This window comes from Natator depressus, chromosome 6 (assembly GCF_965152275.1).
Source record: "Natator depressus isolate rNatDep1 chromosome 6, rNatDep2.hap1, whole genome shotgun sequence".
NCBI lineage: Eukaryota > Metazoa > Chordata > Testudines > Cheloniidae > Natator > Natator depressus.
The window spans coordinates 121327161-121347404 of NC_134239.1; the positions used below are offsets into that span (position 1 = coordinate 121327161).

At 48.9% G+C, this 20244-nt stretch overlaps 1 protein-coding gene and 1 long non-coding RNA gene across 5 annotated transcripts in view; one reads left to right on the forward strand and one right to left on the reverse strand.

The window, feature by feature from the left end:
* LOC141989592 (uncharacterized) overlaps positions 1-6046 on the reverse strand; it is a 136601-nt gene extending 130555 nt beyond the window's left edge. The window contains exons 1-2 of one of the 4 annotated variants that reach the window (XR_012640010.1): positions 5890-6046; positions 4165-4308 (exon numbers count right to left, since the gene is read on the reverse strand). This is a non-coding gene — a long non-coding RNA (uncharacterized LOC141989592). Of the gene's footprint in view, positions 1-4164; positions 4567-4709; positions 4774-5889 lie in introns of those variants that run through there. The other 3 variants (XR_012640011.1, XR_012640012.1, XR_012640009.1) reach the window with 3 other exon arrangements.
* A 993-nt stretch (positions 6047-7039) lies between these two features.
* On the forward strand, positions 7040-16504 carry OTX2 (orthodenticle homeobox 2). Its single transcript, XM_074956454.1, has 5 exons — positions 7040-7313; positions 7456-7555; positions 11657-11875; positions 12397-12548; positions 14677-16504. The coding sequence occupies exons 3-5, from the start codon at positions 11779-11781 to the stop codon at positions 15295-15297; spliced, it is 870 nt and encodes a 289-aa protein (XP_074812555.1). The 5' UTR covers positions 7040-7313; positions 7456-7555; positions 11657-11778; the 3' UTR covers positions 15298-16504.
* The last annotated feature ends 3740 nt before the right edge of the window (positions 16505-20244 follow it).

The following is a 20244-nucleotide window of genomic DNA, read 5'->3' on the forward strand; positions in this document are numbered from 1 at the left end:
ACCCTTCTGGTTGCAGGACCCGCCGGCGAGAATACTTGCAGGTGGGGAGGGACCAAGGCCATTGGGAAGACGGGGCTGGATCGGGGGCAGCAAAAATCTCCCACAAAGCTTTGCCCTTCTCCTACCACTCACCCCCACTGCCCCTGAGCTCCCGACGCGTCTTCCAGGAGCACCTGGGCAGGGCACGTGTGGCGTGGGGCTGTTCTGTACCTTGTCAGGGGCCCATCGGCCAGATCCAGTGATTAAACCTAACTCCGCCCGGTGCAATTAACAAAGAAGAAGAAAGAAATGATGAGCTAAACTCCGGAGCAGCAGTGAAAAGAAATCGGTTTCCATAGACCGAGATAGGATGTGTCTCTCCCCCCCACCCCCACCCCCACCCCCAGCTTTTGTCTTGAATGTTACAAAGACCTACAGAAAACTTCTGTGCAAATCGTCTCCAGTGAGGCTGGGTCGTGTCGGGAAAGGAACAGTGAAGTGAGCTGTAGCTCACAAAAGCTTCTGCTCAAAGAAATTGATTAGTCTCTAAGGTGCCACAAGTCCTCCTGTTCTTTTTGCGAATACAGACTAACACGGCTGCTACTCTGAAACCTGTGAAAATGCAGGAGAGACGCTCGACAGTCAGCCATAAAAAGTGTGGTTGTGGATTTATTGTGGGGCAGGGGAACTGACACCTGCTGGCTTGTTTGTGTTTTATTTTTAATTCATAAATCGACTTCTCTGCCGAAGGAGCTGTATCGATCTCGACTTTGTTTCATTTAGGGAAAGCCACCTCCTCTACATGTATCTTTCCATCTCTCTCTCTCTAGTCAGACATTTCACACTGGAGTCACGGCTCTTTTGACCCGAAAAGAGAAGCTTGGTTTGGAAAAAACAAACCAACAAACCCCAAGATCTGCATAAATGTAGCTTTCAGCAAAACCATGGAATGAAAGCTTATTTCAAAATAATAATAATAATAAAAAACCCCAAACAAATGCATTAAACTCCGGCGTGGTTTAGATGAAGGATCATCTCTAGCAAGGCTGGGAATGAGAGAAACGATTTGTCTGTGGCTTTGGGGGACACACATTCGTTGGCGGCCGGCCGATTAAATGCTAACCCCACTTCTGCCTTGCTCTGGCCGGAATGAGGCCGGCCCCCCAATTAAAGTCCCTTTAAAATGCGCAAGGAGACGAGCTGGATTTGTCCAACTTGCGGCTTGATGCTGCCATTGTGAAAACGACCCAGAAATCGGTGGCCATCCATGCCTCGCTTATGCTCTTGATCAGTTTATCACTGGACCAGAACCAACGTGGCCAGTCCTCACTCCTGTTCCGGGGTGAAATTAGCGGCCGGCCAGTGGACCTGGGGGGGGATGGGGGCATTTCACTGTCTGGCTCAGGTATGGGCAGTTACCCTGACAGGGATGCAACTGCATTCGAGTTCATGGCAGCAGGCTGCTCCTCGCTATGAATTGCCTTTGTGTTTGGATAAAGTATGTAATCTTCTCCTCACCCACACCATTAAACCAGGTTGCCTTTTCAATTAAGAACTGTCTTGAGCACAGCAGTCAATTTGCCTAATGAAGATGCATTATATTTTCACTCCCTCCCCCCCCCAAATAATGGGGAAATCCCACTTTTTCATTAGACACGATTACGGAGAAAGTACAACCGGGGGGGGGGCGGACTGCCCAAACTAAATGTGGCCCACGCCGTTTATTAAATACCAGGCTTTTAAATAAATTGAAATTTCATACAGATAAGACGCCAGCTTGGGTTTCAAATATGGCCAGGCAGGCTCGCTTCCTTCAGATTAAAAAACCAACCCACCCGAGTCCATTCTTTAAAACGCACTCATCAGACAGCAAATCCCGATTAACCCAAGTATTGTCGAGTCTCCGCTGCAATTACGCGGGCAAACTTTTTACTCAGTCCAGTTCGCGTCCATTAAACCCGAGTCGGATGCTTTCAAATGGACTTGCACTCGTCCATAATGTGCAGCTTTGGGGGACAAATAACACCGTTTAATCAGGCAGGAACACAGGGGAGCCGGAATGGCTTTACAATGAATTTCAAATGGCAAAACAAATTGGAGCGGGCTGTATTGTTTAAAACGCTGCCTTTCCCCCCCATTCCCTCTGAGCAAAACACCGAGCGCGAGTTTGTGAGGAGGAAAGGCTGCTTTTTGCCATTCGAAAATAAATATCTCCCGAAATGAAAGAAGCGAGTTAAGTTGGACAGCATTTAACAAAAACAAACAAAAACGGGTTTAAAAAGTGTGATATTCCTTCCTTAATCGTTGGCAAATTAAAGGATTTCGTTTACTAGACGGTTTCCTGACCGTGTTCTACTTGTTTGATCTTTGGTAGCACACACACACACACCCCCCCCACACACACACACCCACACACACACACACACAAATCCGTCCCTTTCTTTTGCAGGTCAAATAATATTTCCAACGTGCCATTTAAAAGACGAAACTATGGATATAGTTTTCAAGGGTCTGTTTAGCGATGGGTGGATAAAAACCATCCAGCAATAGATGTAAGTCAGGGAAAGAAAGAAGATAATACGAGGGTTCATTTCTTAGTCACAGGGTAACAACAGTTGGTTTCGGATCTTTTGCAAGTTTTCTGCATTGTGTGGGGCTGAGGGTGGGGGGGGGGGCTAAATGAGTATTTGTTTCTCCACCAGCCAGCGGCTAAAGAAGATCTGCAAAGAATAGTAAGGAAGATTTTCGATTAAAACCTTATCCCAGCTCCACGGATTACTTTATATCGATTCTTATATATGTGGCTGCAACTGATGGGTTCTAATCAAAAGTCCAAAGGAAGGGAAAAGTTCTTTGCGGGTCTCACTAAAAAAAGTTTTTTCCCCCCCATATGCGGGAAATAAAGGCTGTAAAAGATTAGAAAGGAAAGACTCGTTTCAAGCTTCGCTGGGGATTTATTTTCTTCTTTCTTACAAACCCCACCACCACCACCCCTTTTTTTTTTGTTTCTCCCCCGCAAGCCGGCTATGAAGTTTGCCAGCATGCTGGATACTGGAGTGTAATCGTTATTTTAATATCAGGACTGCCAGCTATAACCTGCTTGCTACACAGAGCTGCTCATCCAGGCAACTCAGGTCAAGAGAGGAAAATTACGGAAGCGGATAGTTAACGCCTTTCATGAACAAACACACACGCATACACCTGACCCACCGGCTCCCACACTTCCCCGGGGGATGCACAGAACATTTCCACACTCGTTCGCACCCGACCCACACCCAGGACACTCGTCTGGCACAACCCCCATCCAGCTCTCTCCGAAAACACACAAGATCGGCTCTGGTTATGTTCACATTCGCACTGCGAATTTATTTCTTGATTTCAGGGAGACTTTTCTGGTTTGGACCCTAGTTCGTGTTCAGCCCTTCCTCGGGCGTAGTTCCCTCTCGCTCGCTGTATCATTTGTATAAATAGAGGGCTGTAAAACGGGCTGCTTCCAGATTGCCAGATTTCTCCCCCCATTTCCTCCCCCACCCGTACAAATTATGAAAGTTGGTTTAATCGAGGTTGGGATGGCGACTAATCAAAACCCCCAAAGGAGCCTATGTAGCTCTGAGACAAAATGAAAAGGGAGCTCTTTTTAACATTGCAAGGACTAGTAACATTTCTGAAAAGTGGCTCGTGGTATTTGTGAATGGCTGTTTAAATCGCACTACCCCCCTCCCCCCCAAATAAGTTTTTTAGGGGGTCAGGAGAAGCGTTGGAAACCGCAGCTGGATTGCAGATAAACTGTAAGGGAAGTGTGGAATATTTTGACTAGACACAAATCCGCTGAGGGAAAAGCTAAGTGAGTGCCATGCATTGCTCTCCGGATCCGACCAGGGACGGAAAGGTGGCAAATCATAAATCGGTTCGTTTTAAGGAAGCTTGCTTAAGTCTCCGATAATAAACTCTTTCTTTTTGTCACCAGATACTAAACCGAGCAGTTCAGAACTATCAGCCAGCGGGGTAATAAATACAAACCGCAATAAACGCTTGCAAAACAGTCAACTGAGAGTGGGAAATAATACCAAAGGAATCACAAATAAATAGAGAGCGAAAGAGAGAGAATGGATCATACATATATGCAGAGAGAGGGGAAATGAATGGCTATTTAACACAATTGGTAGTGGAAGTTGAAGAACTTACTGCAAATCAGAAGTGAGAGCGTTTTTCATCCCAGAAGTAGAGTTTTGGTTCTCAGAGGACACAAGTTCTTATAGATCAACACGCAGGGTCCACTCACTATCACTTTATCCCGAGCTAGATTGGGTTTCTGGGGCTGCACCTGGTCTGAAATGGTTTCCAAATGGAAAAGAAGAGATTGGAAAGTTTAAAAAAAAAAGAAAGAAAGAAAACGCAAGTTCTTACAGCTGGAGAACCAGTTTTTGCAACTTTCCCATTAGCTGCAGGAAAACTGAAGCCAGAAGCTGCTGCAAAGTCTGTGCAGAATTCCTCCAGAAAGAAGGTTCCCCCCTTTTTTTTCCCCCCTTTCAGATCCAATCTTTGCAAGAGCCATTCCAGCACATTGCTAAGCTAAAGGGAAATTCTCTTTGATAAAGCGGTGTTCCCAGCTTCTGGGTTTTAAAACCTAAATCTATATTCAAATCTGGCTGAAGGTGTGTTCTGGGATTTATGAAAGCCTCTTAAAGGGGTAAATTTACCAAACCGTGACAAAATCATCACAATCTTACTTTAGACATCTGAAGTGGATGAGAATTTTAAAGAGACCCTTGTTTATTTAAGTAACACCGTCCATTTCTGCCACTTCTTTTATTGGCCGTGCGATTATTCCAAAGTTATTAGACTCGAGCGGAGAGCTCGCCTCATGCGGTCCCCTATCTACGGGGAAGGGAGCTCCCTTATTCACACTGCCCCACAAGATCTAAGCACGGTCAGTTTCAGGCTCTGCGGCGAGACTGGATCTTCACGGCAAGCCCTGGGGCTTGGAATATCGTTCCAGACCTAGCCCCGCTTTTCACTAGTTTCTCGGGCGCTGTATTTTATTTAACTGCATCTCCAAGGCCTCCCCACTCCACCCCCCCCCCGTCCCCGTTTACTGCCCCCCCTTTAAAAACAAAATGATTTCGACTCAGGAAAAAAAAAATTCCTTCTGGCCCAGGATACACGGGGAAGAATTATCTTTCGATTTCTTCCAAGGGGGATTAAGGTTACTAAATAGTGTGGGGACGAATGGGGGCGGGGGGAGCTGATTTTCGATATTTATTGTTACTGCTTGTGTTGAACGGCATTCTGAGGGATGGGGTGGCGGTGTCTCCACCGGGATATTTACATCGTTTCGGAGTTAAGTATTGTGTGCACAGATCTGTATCGAGTGGGAGGGGGGTACAAAGAGCCAGGACTCATCCTCCCCCCCAAAATAAATGTGTCAGGGCTCCTAAAAAAGAGGGATGGTGGCTGGATCTATGCTAGGTTTCAGAGTAGCAGCCGTGTTAGTCTGTATTCGCAAAAAGAAAAGGAGGACTTGTGGCACCTGAGAGACTAACCCATTTATTTGAGCATAAGCTTTGCTCCAATTCTAGGCTCTAATTCTCTTGGGCACGCCGGGAATTGGGCACGGCTCTGTCCCCAGCAAGGAGCGGCCACTTCAGTTCCGGCTTCTCTGGGGCGCCTCTGAGCCAGCAGGACCTCCCGAAAAGTGAGAGAAGAGCAGAGCAAAGGGGCAGGGACTGAAGGGGGGGGGGGCGATTGTTGTTGTTTTACTTTTGCTTTGGTTTTTGTTTGGCTTTCATTCCCCCCCCCCCCCCAATAAAGCTCCAGATGCCGCGCTGCAAATCGCTAACTCGGCGGCATTGGACTCATTCGTTGCTTGCCGCCCGTCCCAAGGACAACCGCATTTGATTACACACATACCGCCTAAGAAAGCGCCGCAAAGAGACGCGTTAATTACTCCAACTCCATTACCCCGGGTCACCCCCATTCAAAGGATCGAGCTGATTTTCTTCTGTTTCCCCCTCCTGGTGCCAGCGAAGGCAGGGGCGCCGCTCGCTCGCTGGCTTTCTGTCTCCTGATCGCTGCGAGTTTTGGGGGGTGTTTTTCTTTTAAGTCTATTTTAAATGTGTTCATCTGGCTGCTCTCCGCACTGGGGGCGGCGGGGGGGGGGAAGTTAGGCAGCGATCGCAGTCCGATTGGACGTGTGCTAGCAAGTCACTGCGACGGGCACCTACAGCTCCCTGGTGCTGCCGGTAGACAGCTGGCATTTCGGGATTGCTCAGGATTTTGCTTGTCGCTAGGAACCGCACAATACCCCTCTCCCCTGCTGCATACCCTTGATTTGTATTAAAATATTTGCATGTCCTATAGGGACTGCAAATTCAATCCACCTCTCCCCAATCCCCCATTTTGACTGCATAGATTATATATATATATATATACACACACACACACACATATATATATATATATATATATATATATATATATATAATACACACACACACACACCCCGGGATGGCTGATGGCTCATTTGCGCTGGCTATTCCTTGCCCTCTGGATTCCTTATTCTTGCAGCAACCCATTGGATCCTAACCTGGAAATCTAGCCCTTTTTCTGTCTGCCCTTGTCCTAGCTCGTATCTGATCCCCATTCGTGTGTCTGGTCTGGCAGGTGCGGGGCTAGCCCCCTGAAATAGTTTGTGCTCGCGCTTTCTTTCTCTCTTTCTCTGGCTTAGTTTCACTTTCTTTGATACCTCAGATGCTTCGTCTTTGACAGGCGTTTTGCTTTTAATCCAAGAGCTTCTTGGCAGCTTTTGCTTTGTATTCCCCTGTATTTACCCACTTCCCCCCCCCCTTTCCCATCATGTTTACTCTTATATTTTAATATCCTCGTGTGTGTGTGTGTGTGTGTGTGTGTGTGTATCCTTCCTCCCCGCCCCCCACTTCCTCCTCTCCCCAGCAATAGGGTAACGTGATCCTTGCTGTCCGTCACGTTAATTGTACGCCCCAGCCCAGAATGTATATTATTAAAGCGAGCATCGTTTCTTTTATGGATATTCTTGTGTCATTTTGGTCGCCGTTATTTGTTGCCTGATTGTCTCCCTGGTGCAGCAGTGGCCTGTTTTCCTCCCCCTGTTGTGTGTTTTTATTATTTTCCCCCCTGGCTTAGATGTGTCAATCATTCTCCGCCTGCCATTGGTTGGAGAGTTTGCGTCAAAAAGTTGCCAGAGCGGCTCTTTCTCCGCAAAGCTCCCTGAGAGAGGTAGAGACCTCAGCTCCAACTCACTCTCCACTGTTATTAAAAAGCAAATCACTTGGCCAGATCCTGCAACGGCCGACGCTGTACGTACCGAGTCCACACCCCGGCTCCTTGATCGCCTTTAGACGCGTGTAGCCTCGCTCGCCCCTTTCCCGTTGACTTCTTGGGCCAGGTGGAGGCAGAAAGCGAGATTTCTAACCTACTGCTTTGTGATTTCTTTTGTAGGAGAACTCTTTATTTTGAATTTGGCCAGGAGCATTTGGTCCGGTTTTTTTTTTGCCCTCCCCCCCGCCCCCCCGGCACACACCTCCCTCGACGCTTCAAGGTAAGTGAGAAGGGTTTGCTTTTTTTAAAGAATTGGGGTTTTTTTCGGAGCATGTGGATGGGACTCTCCTCTACCCCCTGACTCTCGCCTGTAAAACTGAGCTCCTCTTCTTTTTGTCTCGGGAGAGTTTGCAGCGAGCTGCAATAACATGCCTGCTTGCTTTTGGGGGAACGGGTGAGGACGGATTTCTCTTTGCACCGGGCAGCGTCCGGACTCTCTCTAGATATCATTTTTGGAACGAAACGTTTCCCATCGTTATTTTGATTTTCGCACCCCGGATGGGGAAGGAGGGGGGGGCGTGTTTAGAAACTGGCTCGCGTGTGCCCCCCCCCCCCTTTAATTCATTTTCATTTCCCCGAAATCTAGAGTCTTTCCTCTGAATGAAAATGCAGGGACCAGATCAGCTAATTGAGGAGGCGGGTAGATACAGCCCCTCGAATTTCCCCCCTTCCCTTCCTTTATGTTGTCGTCTGCGGGACTCTCCTCCACAAGATCGAGCTTTTCCTTGGAGTTGGGCTGGGGGGGGGGGGGAGCCTTATTGTTGTGGTTATTGGCCTGATCCTCTTGGCTCGAGCCGCTCACATGTACTTTTTAAATAAAAAAATAATTGGAATTAAATCCCTGGCCTCAGCGGTTATTGATAAACAGATTTCTGCCTAAGACTCCCGATCGATAGCTTAAGCAAAGGGGAAAGTCATTTTTGCAAACATGGCTTTGACCAGAAAGGACTCGAGGCAACAAGGAAAGGGTCAGATTAAAAAAAAAAAAAAGTGTATGTGTGTGGGGAGGGGGGGCTCTTTAAAGCACCTTGGGGTGGAGAGAAAAATAAATAAATAAATGGGAAGCTGCTTTTCTATCTGCTATTTAAATGAATGACAGGAATTGGATCGATTTCTAAAAGGGGTCTGGCATTGGAAAGGTGCTTTCAAAAAGGAGCCATTTGCTTTATCTAGGCGACTCTGGCTTATTTAGGTGACAGTTTCCTTCTTTGCAAGCACCTTTATTAACTAAACTGGAGCTCATACGTGGACACCTCTCTTTGACCGTGTTCCCCTTTAGTGGAAGGAAGATAAACCCACCCAGTGCAAGTTTCTCCCCGGTGGTAATGTCTTCTTTATGCAGAATAATTCGGTCAGTTGCGTCTATGTCTGTTTACATTCATGGAGACCCAAGCGGGTTTAAGGTGCAAATCGAATCAAACGTTTTTTAAAAGCGTGAGCCTGGCAGGATTTGGGGTTTTTTCATAGAATACGGTTGGTTAGTCCGTTCATGGGTTGAGTTCTGGTTTTACCCCTGCCTGTGGTTTTATTGTATAGCAATGAAGGGCTGGGTGTTTAAAACTTTTTTTTTCTCTTTTTTTTGGGGGGAAGGAGAACTTTGAGGGTTTTTTGGCTGATTTTAGCTACACTGGTGGGGTCGAATGAAGACCAACATTTGATCAGACCTCTTAAGCCACTGCCAACTCTGGAATACAAAAAATTCCCCTTCCTGTTACAAAGAGAGAGGGAGAGAGTGTCACAAAAAATATTAAAAACCAGAAAGTGACTACGCCCAAAAAAGGGGGTTCTCTCAGTGTCCATCCTTGAAATGATTCGATTCCCCAAGGCCTAAAACTTTCCCTGCAGTTCTTAAAAGGCCAAACACCGGGCTTCTTGTTTTGAGAAACAGGGTGCCAGTCTATATACGTTTTGTTTCATCGCCATCAGGCAGAAAATTAATCAGTGCACATGATCTGCAGAGCTGGGTCTGGCGGCCCGTAATTAGGGACCGTGTGCCACTCGGATTATCTCGTTAGTTTATCAAGAAAACATTTATTATAATTAATTCTTGGACGGGGTAATTATTATTGAGCGAGGGCAGCGCAACTGGTGGACCGGGTCTTTGGGAGAGGGGGAAAAGGTGACAGACAGATTGCGCAGAAAAGCCGTTAGATATAAGCCAGCGAGCCTGCTATGAAGCCGCTCAGATCCGCCAACCCGCCTGCAACGGGCTTCGCTCCTGAGCAGGTAGGACGGGACCCAAACTTTTCATCGTATTTCCCGCTTTGCAGGCAAGTTGTGTGTTTTCTAAACGCCTCGGATTTAGATCGTCTCCCTCCACTTCCAAAGTGACGCCGGTTTTCGGCACTTTTTAAAAGCGAGAGAGAGAGAAAAAACCTCTCCCACAAAGCCTAAAGCGAATTCACTTGAAAAAAGTTTGACACCAACGATGGAAGCTTTTAATCCTATTTCAGAAGGAAACCGGGCCTGGGAATGCCCCTCTAAAAGTTGGAGGTGGTCAAACATCAAAACAATACAAATAAGAGCGGTTTTTTGGGTTTTTTTTTTTTTTTTGGTTCTGAGAATTTAAAAAATGTAATTTAAATTCTTCCATAAGGATTTTAGTGAAACAGATCTGCGAATGAACAATGTGTGTGTTATACGTCACACACCAATATGCACACGTAATATTCTTTATAAAACCAATATCTTGTTTTTCTCACTGATAGAATAAGGATTTGCAAATTATTTACAATTAGGTTCAAGAGGAAATACAGTAATAAGTATGTGAATTTATGAATTAATTCATGCAGTTCAGGAAAGTTAAAATAAAAAACCAACCACCTCCAAGTAATATACTAATTAAAAACCTTCCTTAGACGTGGATTGGGGTTTGCAGTAACATAGGAACTGAAATAGAGGAAGGTGGCTTTGTTTATAACTTGGCAGAGATGTATTTATTTAATGAAAGATCGACCTTTGAATATGGGGGAAATAAAACCCTGAAGTGCCTCAAACATTCACTTTTTCGGTGCATGAACTTGGAATTAAAGGAGATGGGTTTTTGTTACACGAAAAATAAATTAACTTCCCTGTTAAGGAGTTCATTAAAAATAGCTGTCTGTGCAGGAAGCCAGCCAGTCTAAATATCACTGTCCAAATCTTCTAGAGACTAGTACACTTGGAAATTCCTTCCCCTTTGTCCGCCATTTTGGAAAAAAATTAGCTTTCTCAGAGTTGCAAAGTCCTTGGCTCTTTCCAAGAGCAGGACAACATTTTATGAAAGAAATGCTAATGGTTTAATCTGTCAGGATGTGTTAATGTCACACTTTGGAATCCCGAAGCTGGGTACAAAAGTAAATCGGTTTTTTTGGGGGGGGGGGGAAGGCGACTGCATTCCAAATAGGTGTCAGAAGAGCTAGCATACAACAACCAAAGCCAATTTGTGGCTGGAAAATTCTGCTTCCACCATCGCCAAAAGCAAGAGTGGAATGCATGGTGATGTGCATCTCCCTGTAAACACAGTCTTGCAATGGAAGGAACATGCTACTGATCTTTAATGTTCCTCTTGTACTAACAGGGGAAATTTGGAAGCAAGTTTAGCCATGTGGTGATTTCTGTTTGGAAGTTAAATGCTTGTTTGTTTAGCGTTAGCTCCATAATCAGGAGTTTCTGAAAGCCTAATAAATCTCTTACTTACCTCTAAATCTAATTACCCAAAGTACTAATTAGGTGAAAAATGGCTGATGGAAATCACTGCAAACGTGGAATGATCCTGGTGGGACAGAAAAGTTTGCCTCTTTCCAAGATGGCATTTCAGCTCCGCATTTTGGGGGTCGTAGCGGTTGAATGCGGCAAAAGCTGGGGTAATTAAAAAGCCCTGCCACAGACTGAGGGAGAGATCGGTTTCTTGAATTGTTTCTTTGTTTCTCACCAATGGGCTTTGTTATCAGCATTATTTATTTAGCCAAGGAGGTCTTTGTGTCTGCAAATGGCCCCAATCAAGTTTTGTTTGAGACAATTAGCTAGTGCCAGCCAACGAATCCCATGCAAATGTCCAGGGAAGCAATACAATGTGTGCATTTGAAGGCATGGGGGGGGTTGTGCTCCTGCGAGGCGGGTTGCAATTACTGTATGGGGTGTAATTTATTTATTTTTTTAAAACGCGTTCATCGAGTCAGTATCCTCCGGTCCGAAATGTAGCTGGGGGTCTCGGTGTCTAAGAGCAGAGGGATTGCCTGCTAAGAGCCACGCTCAAACAAGCCAGCGGAGATAAAAGATCGACTCCAGGCAGCTCGGTTAACCCCCCCTCCATTTATCCCCCCCCCCTTTCACTTTGCAGACCCCTGATTTCAGCCGGCCCGCCGGGACCCCGACTCTCCGCTCCCGAGGGAATCGAGACCTTCCGGGCCTTTCCCGCTTCCCCGGATTTTTGGCCGACTCTCCTCCAAGCACAAGTTTAGCATGATGTCTTATCTCAAGCAACCACCTTACGCAGTCAACGGGCTGAGTCTGACAACCTCGGGCATGGACTTGCTTCATCCTTCGGTGGGATACCCGGGTAAGCGGCGTGACCCGGCCTCTGCGGCCGAGGGAGTAAAGGGCTCCGCTGGGGACGGGCTCAGGCCCCCAGGGAGCAGGGCTCGCCCCGGCTCCCGGCCGTGGGGTACACTCCTAAGCCGGGGCAGGGCTCCCTAGAACTCCCTGCCTCCTGCCCGGAGAGGCGCAGCCGGCCTGGGCCGGGAAGGGGGAGGTGGGTAGCTTGGGGCTGGGGCGCAGGGGGACCTGGCTGAGCAGGGCGATCTGGCTCCCTGTCCCTGGGAAACGCGCCCCTGCGCCTTCCCCCGCCGCGTTAACTTTCCCCGCTGGTGCTTGGGGCTGGGGGAGCGGGTCTAGGCGGGGATCCCGCCATGAGGGGCTCGGGGCGCTGCTGCTGCCCTGGCGGGGGGGGGGTGGCTGCCCCCGGGGGGCGCTGCTCAGAGGGCGCGGGGAGGGGGTCTGCGCGGTGCCTGGCCCGGTTGCCCGGCTGGGCTGAGGGGCTGCTGCTGAATGCCACTAAGGGCCTCCGGCTGCTCTTCGCAGCGACCCCTCGGAAGCAGCGGCGGGAGCGCACCACCTTCACCCGGGCGCAGCTGGACGTGCTGGAGGCGCTGTTCGCCAAGACCCGCTACCCGGACATCTTCATGCGCGAGGAAGTAGCTCTGAAAATCAACCTGCCCGAGTCCAGGGTGCAGGTAGGGACCTGCTCCCGTTCACCCGGGCCAGGCACCGGCAGCGCTGGGAGCTTCCCGGGCCTGGCGCCCCAAGACACCCTCCATCACCAGCCCCTTTCCTTCCCCAAGCGCTCACCTGGCCGTCCTGCCTCCCACCCTGACCTAGCCCCAGCCCTCCGCCCTTCGCCGCCTGGAGCCCCAGCCTTTATCCCCTGGAAGCCAAAGACCACCTCTCCCCAGCAGCCCTCCCCCTGGATCACAATTGCCAGAGGCAGGTTTTCTGGCCAGGATCCGCCGCTGGGCCGGGAGAGTTCAGTTCCTTTGCCGGTGTCTGGAGAGCTGGGACAGCTCAGGGACAAAAGCCCCAGGCCCAGCCAACCCTTACTGTCCTGGAAGCTGCTGAAGGGACCCGATCCTTGCTCCCGCTGAATTGCAAGGGGTCCAGGGAAAGTGCATTGGAAGCTCAGGGAGGAAACCTCTCTGGCGCTGCACTCCTGCAAAAAGCTTTACCGGGGAGTCTGATTCCCCGCTTTCTCCCTGCCTGAGCTGTGTCACAAATAGACTCCAACCCAGGGCCCAGTTTTTGCTCCCGCAGCCATGGCTGGGCCCGCCAGCCCAGGGGGCCTCTTTGCAGCTTGGAAACAGCTCCCAGAGCCACTGGCGGAGGCTACAGAGACTCCATAGGCAACGGGGACAGCTGCAAGGTCTTACCTCCGCCTGCCCAGCCAGCTAATTGGAGAGCAAGTGTCTGGGAGGCCATTCGACTCCAGACAAGGGACCCCTCCTGCACCCAGTCAAAGACAGGGGTGTTTTGACGTCAGTGGATGAAGGCTACAGCACGGGGGAGGGGGACCCTTAGCAGTGTTTCCAACTGAGCCAAGGAGCAGCAGAAAGCTGGGTCTCACACTCATTGAGGGACTGGAGTGATGGATAGGGAAGAGAATGGGGGAGGGGGGATCTAGTCCTGCCTTCCTTACTCAGGCCCAAAATCCCAGGGTAGTGCCTTTGTCCCGAGTAAGGACTGAGCTCCCAACGTTTTTTGTTGCAAACAACTTTCAGAGTGTTTTATTACCTCACTCTTCTCGTGTTTGGGGGCGCTAGTCTCCCTGCTGCTACCCACCTTGGTTGTAGGGTTTTTATCTGAGAGCCTGGCAGAGCCAGTTGTTGGAAACTTACCAGGGTCCCACTCCCACAGGTCCTGTTTTGCCACTGGGCCTAGGAATGGATAGCTCCTTTGCAGGATCGGGACCTAAACCTAAGTGAAAGGGTTTATGCTACCATCTCTGTGTCCCTGGTCCCAGGGCACCGATAGGGCCAAAAGGCCAATTGCAGTAAAGGGCAACAAATCTTTAAGTAGTCAACAGCTGATCTTGGGAATCTGCAATGCCTGGTGCAATAAAGTCTATGGGCAACACAAGCAACTAGCTACAGCGAAGGTGCCATCTGCAAAAATCAGCTGTGCTATCATGTTAAAGGCCCCATTATCTCTTCTGCTTCTCCTCCTCTCGCCTAGTAAACTGTCCACACAACCGGCCCCTAGACTTTCTCTCGACCCAAGCTGGCTAACTGGCAGCGAGCAGTGCCTTAGGGGCTGGAGTGAAGGGCAGAGGCGAGAGGGCAGGAGTGGCAGTGGCTTGTTGGTATCAGCGGGCAGCAGCCCCGGGTGCCTGGGTTCCCGGCGGCGCTGATAATCCCCAGATCAAATACCTGCTCTGCACGGCGCTGGCGCCCCACCGGGGAGGCCGGGCAGCTGGGCCGTGAGCGGAATCCCGGGAGCGGGGAATCCGCCGCCTGCCTCGGGGACCAGCATCGCCTCTGCAGACGCACTTTCCCCTTTGTCTCCCGGTTTCCTCCCGGGGTAAGGGTCTATTGTTTCCGATTAACTGGAGGCCCTGGTGGGGGGGTCAGGGGGGGCTAGGCTGGCAGGCAGCGCAGATTGAGAGGGTTATTCCCCCCCCATACCCCATTAAACATTTTGATTTGCTCATTTCTACTTCTTCTTCCTCCCCATCCCAGAGCGTGGGACCCCCCCCCCCCTTGAAACCAGCCGCCGCTGGGACGAGGCCCTGGTGCCCCTGACTCCGCCTCGCCCCCGCTCGGGGTCCGGAGCCGCGCTAACCGCCGGCTTCTCTCTCGCCTTCTCCCCCAGGTGTGGTTCAAGAACCGGCGGGCCAAGTGCCGCCAGCAGCAGCAGCAGCAGCAGAATGGGGGCCAGAACAAAGTGCGGCCGGCCAAGAAGAAGAGCTCCCCGGCCCGGGAAGTAAGTTCGGAGAGCGGGGCCAGTGGGCAGTTCACTCCCCCCTCCAGCACCTCCGTCCCGGCCATTTCCAGCAGCAGCGCTCCCGTGTCCATCTGGAGCCCGGCTTCCATCTCCCCACTCTCAGACCCACTGTCCACATCCTCTTCTTGCATGCAGCGGTCCTACCCCATGACCTACACCCAGGCTTCAGGCTACAGCCAAGGATATGCGGGCTCAACCTCCTACTTCGGGGGGATGGACTGTGGATCTTATTTGACCCCGATGCACCACCAGCTTCCGGGACCAGGGGCCACACTCAGTCCTATGGGCACCAATGCAGTCACCAGCCACCTCAACCAGTCCCCAGCTTCCCTCTCCACCCAGGGCTATGGAGCATCAAGCTTGGGCTTTAACTCAACCACTGATTGCTTGGATTATAAGGACCAAACCGCCTCCTGGAAGCTAAACTTCAATGCTGACTGCTTGGATTATAAAGACCAGACATCTTCATGGAAGTTCCAGGTTTTGTGAAGGCCTGTAGGACCCCTTTGTTATAAGAATAAATATTAATAATAATAAATAATAATAAACACGCTGGGCTGAACATTCCAGTTTTAGTCAGGTCTTGGTTAAATTAAAGAGGAAAAAAAAAGAAAAAAAAAAAAGAAGAAAGAGACAGTTGGTGTGATCATACCTAGATTCACCTCCTGCCCAAAAGCTCTGGAAAGGAATAAAGAAGAAATGAAGGAAGAAGGCCTTAAAAGGACAGATCCATCTACTGAGCAGAAGCAGACAGACCAACCTGTGTTCTTTATAGTTTTAGCCAATTGTTGGGTTTCTTTGTTTGAAAGGAATGGCAGATCATTCTACCTATGGGCCAGTTTTAAAAAGAAAGTCTAGGTTTGGGTGTGGTTGTTTTTTTTTTTTTCTCCTTTCTTTTGTGTGTGTATGGAAAGATCCTTCACCCAGAGGTTTCCAGCGTGCTAGCCAACCCTTGGTTAAAAATCTTTGGAATGGACAGCATCTCTCTCTCTCTCTCTCTTTCTCTCTCTCAAGTTCATTCAACTGTTTCATGCCCAACTTGCTAGTTGGCACTGACAGACCTTGGTTCAGGGTTGTGTGGGTTGTGTGACTGATTGTCCTAGCTGCACTACTTTATTTAAAAAAAAAGAAGAAGAAGAAATGTTCATAAGGAGTCAATATGTAGTTTTTAAGAGACAATCAGTGTGTGTCTTATATAAATGGTACATCTGTGGTTTTTAATCTGTGCTAGACTTCAAAACTGTGATCTCCTGTATTGTATGCAACTGTGAACTCCTCCCCAGCAGGGGTTCTGCTGTGATTTAAATAGGTTATAATTATAAGTGAAATTCAGAGCAACTGAGTTACCTAGTATCATCTTAAAAAAAAAAATCGCCTTTCACCACAGGTGAACTGTACTGAAACTTTTTCCAACAAACTGTCTCTGAATGAAAGAGAAAGAAGAAAACCACACAAGGACACTAAACTCAGCCGTAGTAACTTACTGCTGGCCAAGCCGGCAGTAGAAACAAAAACAGGACATTGGTCAATTGCTCTGACCTTGATGAATTTACACGGAGACATTCGTTGTCGTTTATGCTTGCAGATGTTAATTGAGAAAAAAGATATATATGCATAAACCTTTTTTCCCTGGATTTGGCAGATATGTATAATTATATTAAAATGGTTCTAGCACAATTTATGGTTGTCTTCCATTTTAATTGTACAGGGTGAGTCAGGGAAAGTATCTCAAGACAGCATACTTCAAAGGACATACAAAACAAAGGGGCTGGGGGTTACAAGGGAAATGCAAATATTACTTTGCTATACAGAGCTGAGAGAGCCTCTTTTCTCTGGTTTCAGAGGGGCAGCCGTGTTAGTCTGGACCAGCAAAACCAACCAGGAGTCCTTGTGGCACCTTAGAGACTAACACATTTATTTGGGCCTAAGCTTTCGTGGGCTAGAACCCACTTCATCAGATGCATGGAGTGGGAAATCTCTCTGCGTTTACGTTCCCCACCTGCTGACGTTTTTCCTTTGGTACAGGTAGAAAATACAAGGGCTGATTTTGTGTTAAAAATGGTCAGTGGGCCACGTCAAGATTGGCTCGGCTAATATGAAAATAATCATCGGCTATTTTCAGAGAGTGGCAAGGGGCTTTGTAGTCGGTGCCCATATGCCGGGGGGGGGGGTGGGGGGGGTGGAATGCAGAGAGGGCGCGAGAAAGTTTGGCTAAAGGGCTCTTTCTCCTGCGACTATAAACTTTCTGGGGTAAACAGGGGAGGGGACGCGATCAGAATCTGAGAGCAATTGAGGCAGACGTGATCACTGAACAAAGGCGTTCGGGAAAAGTTTTAAAGCTATAATTTCGAAAGCCGAGTACAAAGAGCCCTGGTCAGCTTTGCTTCTTTCTTGAAACCGCTGGGGGGAAATTGGTCCCTTTAAAAAAAGAGGAAAAAGGTACCTGCTTGTCTCCCTCTCATCACACACGCAGAGGGGCAAATGGTGCAATGGGCCCAGCGCTAGCCGGATTTAAAATGAGATTCTGTTCGGTAGCCACGGGTCAGCCATGGAAGCCAAGTCAGTCTCAGCTATTTATTGTGCATCTACTTCAAACCTTGGCCTGGTATGTCATTTTCTCAGATGGATGTAGGGCCTGGGCTCAAGTACTTCTAATAACACAGTTTGGGGGCTTTTTTTTTTTTTTTTTTTTAAATCTGTCGAAGGAAATCCCTCTGAAGTCTCTTGAACGACAGATTTACAGGACCTGGTGATATTTGCACTTGATTCTAGTTTATGATAGTTAAGAAAAGAGAGTTTTCTTTGGAAATTCTCCATATATTATCTTGTTGCGTCACCTAATCTCTTCCATTTCATCAGCCTTCCCCCAGTCTAACTTGATGGTATAAATTATACAGATTTTATGCATGTAAAATGACTCACTTCTGATTAATGTATTTATTTCTGTTTTAGTGTGCCCTAGAATTGGAAGGCAAGATTAGCCTTTAAAAATAAACAAGCAAATCTTCAGCAAATCAGTCAGCTCTCAAATGAATGGAAGTTTTAACGCTGTTTGTTGCTATTTTTCTATTTTGAAATGCACAGAGAAAGAATTAATGGTTTTCAACTGAAATGAAGTTCAAGGAGAAGTAGTGCTTAATAATCCTTACAGGTCTTTTCTAACCAGTGTATAAAGAGCAGAACACTTCAAAGACAATCAATAAATAAGTGCATTTCCCCTGTAGGAAAATGTAGAAATGGTTGTAGAAATGTTCTTCCTGACTACCAAGGTGACTGCATAAAGTTTCTTTCCCTTGATCTGGTTTAAATCAGCAATGGCAAAAACGGATTTAAGGGAAATATTAGCTGAAAATGATTTTCCTTGTAGGGAAGTGTAATAACTTAGCTCAGGTTTTTCTTAATGAGAAAAGCTAAATAATTTCAGGATTTTAATTTTGCTGAGGGATAGCTATCAATGCAAACAAATCCGTATATTTATTTATTCTGTTCTAAAGCAGATTTAGGTGAAAAGTCTTTTGATGCTATATTGGCAAACTGCAAAATCGAGGGGCGGAGGAAAAAAGAAAGAAAGCAAACATTCAAGACACATTTTTAACTGCTTTTGCCGATCGACATTCCGGTTCGATTCGTTTCTCATAGTCTTCATTCTGGAAAGGCAATTCGGAACCAAATCATTCGACTTAGCGGGGAAAGAGACAGGGGACCCGTATCTATGTGACGTGTAAGCCAAACGGTGAGGTTTTTAGGTTCAAGTGTCAAGGCGGGTGTTTTTCTAAAAGGAAATGTAAGTTAGAGCCCTCACTCAAGCGCTGTGATCTGGAAGGGAAAATTTTAAAGAAAACCCGAGAGGACAGATCTTTTTTTTAAAAATCGACCTCCTGCATTTCACCCCAATGGCTCCGCCGTTCCTTCTCCGATTCTGCAGGGTGATTCTTTCCAGCCAGAGCCGCAAACTCCACGAGCAGTTGCACTCCCAGCGCGTCTGAATGGGCTTTTCTCCGGGCAGTTCCCGGGGTCTGTTTCCTTTAAGTTTCCACATCTACAAACGCTTCTCCTTCTGCTTCACGACCCCTCTGCATTAGTCCTCGGCCCCCCCTTCTCCAGTCTGTGCCCCCCTCCAGTTTTTTAATATCATTTGTTTTTATTTGAAACAAAAGACGATAAGCCTCTCCCCGACTCTGCCCCCCCCCCCAACTGCGGAGTATTGTCAGTTTCCAAGGCTACGTGGGGGGATAGGTATTTAGAAAAGTCCGTCTTATTTACTCATCGCTGTCGCCTGCTTGCATGTGTCCTTCTGAGAAGACCCAGGAGCATCCCCGTCTGGGCTGGGAACTAAAACCGCTCGGAGCTTACCCAAATGCAGCGTTGCTCTTTCTGACTCACTTCCCCAAAGTTTTGGGTTCCCTGACAAGGAACCCCTCAGTGCGGCGTGGTACTGGGCTGGGCGGGCACCCCACCGGACAGCGGCGCCCCGTACCCCCAACCTGCGCCAAAAGGCCGCCCCAGGCGGTGAGATTGCGCCCTAGCACCCCGAAGCCCGCAGGAGGGGCGGATGGCGAGGGGTGGGGTTGTATGGGGGGGGACTGCAGAAACTTTGATTGTGTTACCGATGGGCGTTTGGAAAGAGTTATGGCCCCCCCCATTGAAGTCAGGGGCGATTTTGCCACTAGCTTCACTGGGAGCCCGTTCTTGCTCCCTGTCAAATTACACAGAGAGGTGTCGTGGGGAAAGAAAGCTGGATCCCGGAGCTTTTCATCACAATTGCAAAGACCCAAGCTACCAACAGTCCCTCTCGCCGCCGCCCCCCCCCCCCAACACGTGCTGGGGCCGGCCAGATGTGCAAAAGAAACCGCTTCCTCCAGCTGCGCAGACTTTGCCTCCCGGCCTCCCACCCCGCTCGGGTTAAGCCCAAAGCCCTGCCCCGCACGCCTGGTTTGGGGTTGTTGGGGGTATGTATGAAAGTGGGAGTCCGGCCCCAACTCCCCTCTTCCCATGCCCTCCCTAGTGGGCTTGTTTCCGGCGCTGCTGCCCCGGTGTCACCCCTCGCCCACCCCACCGGCCATGCGGGGTGTGTGTGTGTGTGTGGGGGGGGCAGCTGACCATGAAAGGAGCGCGCAGTCCCTGCGCGGCGCCGTTCTCAATATTCATCCCCTGCCCTGGCCACCTGGGAGTCCCCGCCGTGCAAGCGCAGGGCGGGCAGAGGCAGGAGTCACTCTCCCCCCCCCCCCCCCAGCCCCTTGAACAACGCCGGGAAGGATCTAGGAAGCCAATTGACCTTGCCTTCAGCGAGGAAACGCAGCTAGATGGTGGCTGTCCTGGCCTATGCACACGCCCAGCGGTTCAAATAAAGGCGCAGGCGCTAAACCCCACAGGATCCACCCCCCGATCTGCTGCCAGGCGAGGCAAAGTCTCCCTTCTGCGAGCTGTACAGTGGAG